Source organism: Penaeus japonicus, unplaced genomic scaffold (assembly GCF_977035675.1).
Source record: "Penaeus japonicus unplaced genomic scaffold, GWHDUDI00000001_assembly GWHDUDI00000028, whole genome shotgun sequence".
Classification (NCBI taxonomy): domain Eukaryota; kingdom Metazoa; phylum Arthropoda; class Malacostraca; order Decapoda; family Penaeidae; genus Penaeus; species Penaeus japonicus.
The window spans coordinates 23,102,779-23,110,278 of record NW_028234430.1 but is presented as its reverse complement, the minus strand read 5'-3'; the positions used below and the strand labels follow the sequence as shown (position 1 = coordinate 23,110,278).

The 7,500-nt window shown below is 45.1% G+C and overlaps 1 protein-coding gene across 19 annotated transcripts in view; it reads right to left on the bottom strand.

Moving 5' to 3' along the window:
- Positions 1 to 7,500, bottom strand: part of LOC122251860 (dystrophin, isoforms A/C/F/G/H-like) — a 1,045,059-nt gene that overhangs the window by 624,547 nt on the left and 413,012 nt on the right. For 18 of the 19 annotated variants that reach the window (XM_086553567.1, XM_086553566.1, XM_086553574.1 and 15 more), the window contains one exon: positions 541 to 618. The exons of the other annotated variant lie outside the window; for it this stretch is intronic. In XM_086553567.1, coding sequence (XP_086409693.1) covers positions 541 to 618 — 78 coding nt within the window. The remainder of the gene's footprint in view (positions 1 to 540; positions 619 to 7,500) is intronic. 19 annotated transcript variants of the gene reach the window in all.

The window sequence follows — 7,500 nt, the reverse complement described above, 5'->3', positions numbered from 1 at the left end:
TAACGGAATTAAATGATGGAAAGATATCCCTTTCACGCTGCAATACTATGAGAGTACATATATTACGATACAATCTAATTATGTTAGTTACATCTCAACGTCACAAGAACTACATTACAATTAAAAAATACCAAACGAATGCGCCATGACGGAACAGTTACACGGTGTACGATGCAACGTGCTGTCTCCCCGGGCCATGGCGTGACGGTACGAGCGGCCAGCAGAAGCAGCGAAGTGTCTGGGCGGGACGGGAGCCTCACGGGTAGTACTACAGTTTACACATTAGTCACACCAAACAAGTAAATCACAGGGCAAAACCCTCTACGTTTCCACACTAAAAGAGGGAATGTTGGAAGAGAAAATGAGTTAGTGACTAAGTGTACACACTGCAACTCGTAGGGGAGGGGTCGAGGGCGACTATGGTTAAGCGCGGGCACTCGCGGGCATCTCTGGGCAGCATGCGGCAGGACGGGCAGGTTAGGTCACGCTCTCACTACTCCCGTCCTGCCGGCCTACCTGCCTGCCCGGATAATTGGTTACCTTTGAAACACGTCCGCAGGTGGTCGAAGAGTCGGGAGTGGGTCGGGAATTTGTACACGGCGGCGTCTCCTTCGGCGGCTGTAGGTCAGGCCAGGTCAGGTCAAATGCAAGAACATCATATCTTTCATGGAAGCACTATACTCTACAAGACTTCGTTATCCTATTTACTAAGCATTACTATGATATACTTGGGCCACTTTTATTTCCTTAGATATTCTTTTACAGGACATGTTCTGAAAACAATCACCAGCAAACAAACAGCAAAAGAAACAAATGTACCAGACCCCCGAAAACTCGGACTGCCAAAGCTGCTTTAACAATACGACAACCGAGCTATGTATCACGAAATCAATGATTATATAATGAAGAGCCTAACATCAGCCTTGTATTAAAAACGGACAGAGACTACTGATATTGGCCGCTGTCTATTCCCTAGATTGGAGCTTCCAATAAAAACAATATCAGTAATTAAGCCAGAACCAACAAATCCATCGAGCTAAACCAATCAAATTAAAAATTAATATTCGAATACAAATTACATCACAGGCAGTAACATCATACAGTGACGAATTCAAGCCATTCCCCAACCCCCTCCATTAGTACGGTAATTACTCACAAAACACAACACTATGAAATGCCGTTGATAAAACGTTCCAGATGTTATTGCCGCTGCGAACATCAGCTATAAAACAAATGAAAACAGAATCTCTTTCCCCATTCGAAGTTCTCTCTATGATTTTAACTACGCTTTTTTCAGCCCTGTGTCCCCTCCTGCTTCAATCATGACAGTAATCACTCCATGTAATAAAAAAGGCATCAGATTCTATAGGTTAACAACAGTTTACTCGCAAAAAGTCGCAATAAAAGATTTAACAAACATTGACATTTCCATCAATAGTGAGATAAATGTTTCATCCGCCGATTCTGCATCACTAACCATTTCAGTAATCATCAGTAACATAACTTTACAGGATATGTTATCCTAGTACAAGAAAATCCTCATTAACCAACCCAATTTCCCCATTTGCACCACAATTGCAAGGGCCCAGTGTGTCAATGCGATGGAATTTCGAATTCCAAGCACGAGATGACAGAACAAGAGCGCTACTTGACACAGTCTGACTTCAAGAATTTCAGGAATAATGGCTCGCGTTTCACACCTCATTACAAACGAAGAGGTGATTCAGGTTAATTACGTTGAACTATCACAGAGGGTCCAAAGACCCTAAGATAAATCACGTATCATTTTCCGCTGTTACTCGTTATAAAGAGCGTGCGGGGTTATTAGGAAATCTACGAGACCAGCTTCCTTTCACCACGAGATATTGTTCCTATAAACATTATCCTAGTCTTAGACCAACTAAAATTATTGTTTAAAATATCATTAATCCACCATGATGAAGTCCACCAACATACACAAATAAACACACAAACACTTACGCACATACACATACTCAATCATATAGACATATAGCCCCCCCCCCCCCTACACACACACACGCATGGACAACTCCAAAGTGTAGTCCATACTAATGTCACAAGACCATTAAAAGGAATCAGCTGGGAGCTAAGTGTCTCCTTTACGTCCGAGAAAGGTGTGTACAGAAGTGCCATGTCGTGAACCTGAACCTTCGCCAAATATAGAGCCAAACTACTTCCCTCTCGCGACCTGTCAACAACCTGGTGATAACTGTACAAACCGCCCGATAAAGAGCAAGCAGAGAGTGCCAAAGGGAAGGACGTGGAAATAAAATGCGGCCGTCTCACCGCACTGGATGTAAACACGCCACTGTACCGCCTCGTAAACATCGCTACACGGCTTCTCATGCTCCTCACCGTCGGATAATTCACCTCCTTAATCTAAAGGAAATACTCAGAACCCGGAGACTTAGAAAAATCAACATCTTCCTCATGTTTCACGTCGTGCCGTTTTTTACGTCTTAAGGCTTCGCCTTTGTTTACTTTTTTATTCATTTTCATCTTTTCGGCGATGGATCGACGACTCCTGTTTCTTTCTCCTGCTCTTTTCATCACTTAACTCGTCACTTTAGTTCTTTTCCCCGAATTAGTTTTATCTCTCTGTTTTCGCTCTTCATCTGCCTCTAGCCTTCCCCCCTCTCCTTCCTCCTGCCTCTAGCCTCCCCGCTTCTCTCCTCTTTTCTATCCTTCCCTCTTCTCTTTTCCCCGCTGCCCTCCTTTCTCCTCTCCGCTCCCCGCCGAACCAAGATGAAAGAGCGCAAGGCGGCGACTGCGGTGAGGCAGAATGTTTGTAATCCCAGTAATAGCGGGTATTATAGACGGGGATTTAATCGGACACATTGAACGCCTACTCCATTTAGAGCAGCTGAGTAATACATTTCTAATCGTACCACTGATAAGGTCCACTGTCAGCGAATGAAAGGAAGAGAAGGAAAAGAAAGAAAAGGGGGAGAGGGCGTAAAAAAAAAAATGGAATGTAAAGCAAGAGCAACCGGGAACCTAAAAAACAACAACGTAGGAATCAAATATACTTAATTAAGTATGATGCCGAGGGGAGATTAACATGTGTTACATTGATTTTCCCGGTGACGCTGCCTCGGCATAACAAGCTCGTTTCCTCGCCGTGATGTCTCTGTAACTTATCTGCTCGTGCATTCTTTACAAGCACCAACACGGTCTTATATTTCCTGCATTTCACTCTTCCTGATTGCATAATATATCATTTTCGTTCTTGTCCAGTTTTCTTCTCCTTCCTTTTAAGAACATTTATTAATTTCCTTTACTTTATTTTTATCCAAACAAGTTTATCAGTACAAGTTTTCCATTCTCCTCCCAGTCTTCTTCCTTTTTCTTCTCACCCTCCTCCCTTCTTTTATTTTCCTTCCTCTTCTGTTTCAACGACGAGCTTGAGCTTTTCAGACTTTGATTTTACACTGACTTTACTCTTGCTTTGCTCCCTGCCCCTCAGCCACCCGTCAACTGCCGTGGCGCACTGATATATTCGACAGAACGTCTCGTTTCACGTTCCTTTTAGAGAAGTGATGTCGAGTTTGATGGCGATTCTTAGTGTAGTTTTCGCAGGATTGTTCGTGGATATTGTTTTTCGAAAAGAAAATAATTTATATATATTCATTTCGTCAGTGTGTTTGTAAGTATCTTCGCATCCTATCAAATTAAGATTTAAAAACAGATAGCCACAACAATAATCTGATAGAAAATATGTTCTACTGCAACAGCTGGAAAGTGTGTTTGCGCCAGCGATGCTACTGTGAGGAAGGTAATTAAACCCTACAGGAAACTCTGCTTCCGGTTCGGTTCAAAGGCACTGCAAGGGCAAGGAAATCCATCAGAGGGGAGAGAGGGAGAGAGCAAGAGCGAGAGAGAGAGACAGAAAAGGAATGATCTCTGACAGAACAAAATTGGGATATTCTTCTGGTCTCTTGTCACTTTGTCTCGAATACAATACCTAGCAGATGACAGGGGCTCAGGCATGTCCGAGTGGCTGCCTCCTCACACGCTCACCAAGTAATGCGCGTAATATGCATGGAAAGAAACGCAAGGAGCGTGAAGCTTGTGAAAGGGGAAAAAAGTAGAACTTATATTATACATGCGACTGTTGTATAAGACAATTATGTACGAAAAAGTGTTTTTTCTCTCTCTCCTCCCCTCTCCCTCTCCTTCCCTCTCCCACATTTCCCTTTCCCTCCCACTCCTTCACCTCCCTTTCCCTCTGCCTCTCCCTCATCTTTCCTCCCTTTCTCTCTCTCTCCCTCGCTTTCCTTTCCCTCCTTCTCCCTCTCCTTTCCTCTCTTCTTCTCTCCCTCTCCTCTGCTTTACCCTTCTTTCCTCTGATCTCCCTTCCCCTCCCCTTTTCTCCATCTCCCTTTCCCTCTCTCTCTTTATCCTTCTCCCTTCCTCTTCCTTCTTCTATTTTCCTCCTCCTTTATCTCCCAACATCATATTAGACCTTATAATGCCAAGGACAAAAGACGAATAACACAAATAGCAGAACCATTCAGTCTACAAGAGAGAAAGATAGAAAAAAGCAGCCTCTTCCCCTCTCCCTCCCTTTCTCCCTCCCTATCCCTTTCTCTCTCCCTACTCATCCCCCTCCCTCTCTCTCTCCCTCCCCATCCCACCCTCTCTCTCTCTCCCTCCCCATCCCCCTCCCTCTTCCTCCCCTTTACTCTCCTTTTCTGCCCCTCCCAACAGCATATTAGACCTTTTAATGTCAAGGACGCGGCTCAACGTGAATAAAAATATAAACAAGAGTAGGGCCACTATTCAGTCCAAAAGAAAGAAAGAGAGAAAGAAAGAGCACCAAAAAGTCAGAAAACAATTTCAAGCAGAACTCCCGCGGGGCATGTTCAACCAGGATTTCCTCTCATACCGCCGCCCAGTTTAAAAGAAAAAAAAGTAAAATAAATAAATAAAACATGACCTAAAGTTCATTTGTACTGACGAATAAAAGTCGTAACGACACAACGGCTGGCCGGAAAATAAACACAATGCTCCCATACATAGTAAAAAGAAATGCACTGAAATCAGGATGTAACAGAGTGTCCTCGCTCGCTGAAAAATGTGGGTCTTAAGAGAGCAAACAGAAATTTTAAAAGGAAATCTTTGGTGGAATATTCCCCTCAATTATCGATTACCTAATGTAGAGTAACGAGGTCAGGGGGGAAAGCCAATGAAAAACATTATATAAGAATGTAAGGAGAGCCTTTTCTCAAAAATACTGACAGTCTCTTTTCTTATTTACCAGAGGAGTGTATCCTCCGCTGCCGTCATTAATTAGGAAATAGATAAAGAACTACGAAACAGTATCGAACATACTTTGATCTTACAACGGTATTCACTGTATTTCTAATCACTCATAAAATAAATGGATGCCCTTAAGAAATTATGAGAATTGTTTTTCTCCTCACTGGAAAAGCGAGATTAAGAAGTGATATTTCAACAAAAACAATGCAAAAATCCATTTCCCCTTTTTTTCCTTATTCCAGGTAATAAAAACATCATTCGGGTCGTTTACGTGAGGGCCCTCTGCCTATGACTGTCTTCGTTACCAAGAACGATATCACACTAACCTTTTGACACATGACCTCTCGCGGTCGTCATAGCAACATCGATCAATAAACAACACTCCTTACCATCAGGGATGCTGCTATTGAAGGCAGCACCGCCACGACAATGCATGACCTATGTCACCCCCGCCGCCCACGCTCACGCATGGGGCATTCGGGCTGATCCTCCGTCTACTCTCCATTAGCTGGAGTTTCTGTGGGTTCAAGTTCAGGCCTGCCATTATTTTGGCCAACTTCAACGTCAATCTAGCGGTCGTTTCATGATCCATTACAATTCAAAATTAAACTCTGATACTCTACCCAATATTTAGGTTAAAATAACATTCATTTCATTCTTCAGATTTAATCGGGCAGTTCGACAAGGATACGACAAATGTATGTGTGAGGGGGAGGGGGGGGGGGGGCAGAGAAGACGAAATATGCAGAAAGAGAGGAAAGGAGTACAAGGAGGAACGAAAATGATTTACACGAGGGCGCAGCACAAGATGGTCGCAGTGACGAAGCAAAGATTATCATAAGGAAGAACAACTCAAGACAGCAAAGACATAATAAGCCGAGGCAAGCCACACACGCCCTCGCTTGCCCTCATAAAACTTATGTAAACAAAGGCAGTGGTACCCTTCCCCTTCCCTCCCAACCATCCCGACCGACCGAGCTCCCCGTGCGTCCGCTCAGCTCCCCCAGCTCTCCGGTGCAACAATACGTGCGGCCTCCGAACACCGACCGGTCTCTGAACGGCCTCCTCTTGCAATGAGCGGGCTAATCTCGGCCCGGTGCAAACCCCCACACCCACCCTCAACCTCCAGCTTCTACCCCCACCCCATCCGGCCAAAGCAGCTCTCGCCATCAACAACAATGTAAGTGGGATTAACGGCACATACGCCAGCTCCCACCGCCCCCCCTCCCCACTCCTTCCCGCTTGGTGTTGGATAGCCACCAACTTGCCTCGGGAACTGTGATTATCTTTATCATATTCCGTGCAGCTTTATTCATATGTATGTATTGAGAGAGAGAGAGAGAGAGCAGGTGAGTGAGTGACAGTAGAATTTAATGCATGCGTGTCCACCCCTTACTCTCATGACATGACCTGTACATACGTAAATCCCAGGCAAGGGTGAATCCTTGCAGGGCGCCGCGAGGGAAAGAGGTGGCGAGGACGATGGCTCACAGCTAGGGTGTGGCTGGAGGGAGCTGACAATAGAGCCGCTACACGACTCCTCCACACACCAGGTCGGGTGACATCCAATTACGGGCCGGAGGTGCTCGAACCTCCTTCGCCTCCATCCCACTCTCCTGTCGATCCTCCCCCTCGCTTTCCCTTCGCAGTTCCCTATCATGGTTTCACTTCAGCCCTTCTATTCCCCATGTTTATTTTCCTTTTTGCTTGCACGCTCTTCTACCCATCTATTTTACATCTCTAATTCCTTATCATCAATCATCCTACACACTTACGCTTCTAATCTCCCTCCTCCTTCCTCTTTCATTTCCCTCAGCCTGCCCTGTATCCTCTTTCGTTCCTTATTTTTTTCCTCTCCACATTCCTGCGTCTCCCTACCCCCAAGCCCCACCACCCGCGCATCGGACTGGATCTCATAACACTTCTCTCATCCAATCAAATAATAAGATGACTCCGCTCCACATCTATCCTTCCCTATAGCTGACCGACGCCGTTTCTTGCTGAGACTCTTTTAGCAGTTAACTGATTACCATTTTCTCTCTTGTTTTCCTTTCCCTCATATCCACAAGTTCCTCCTCACACGCGACCATTTAGTTCCTCGCTGGTCACCTTTCCCTCCGTTCCTTGCGCCCCCGCACTTTGTCACTCTCCCGCCGCCTTGAATCATGTGCCCTGACAACGCGCGCCCACGGAGAACAAGTGACAGTTGTACTTTAA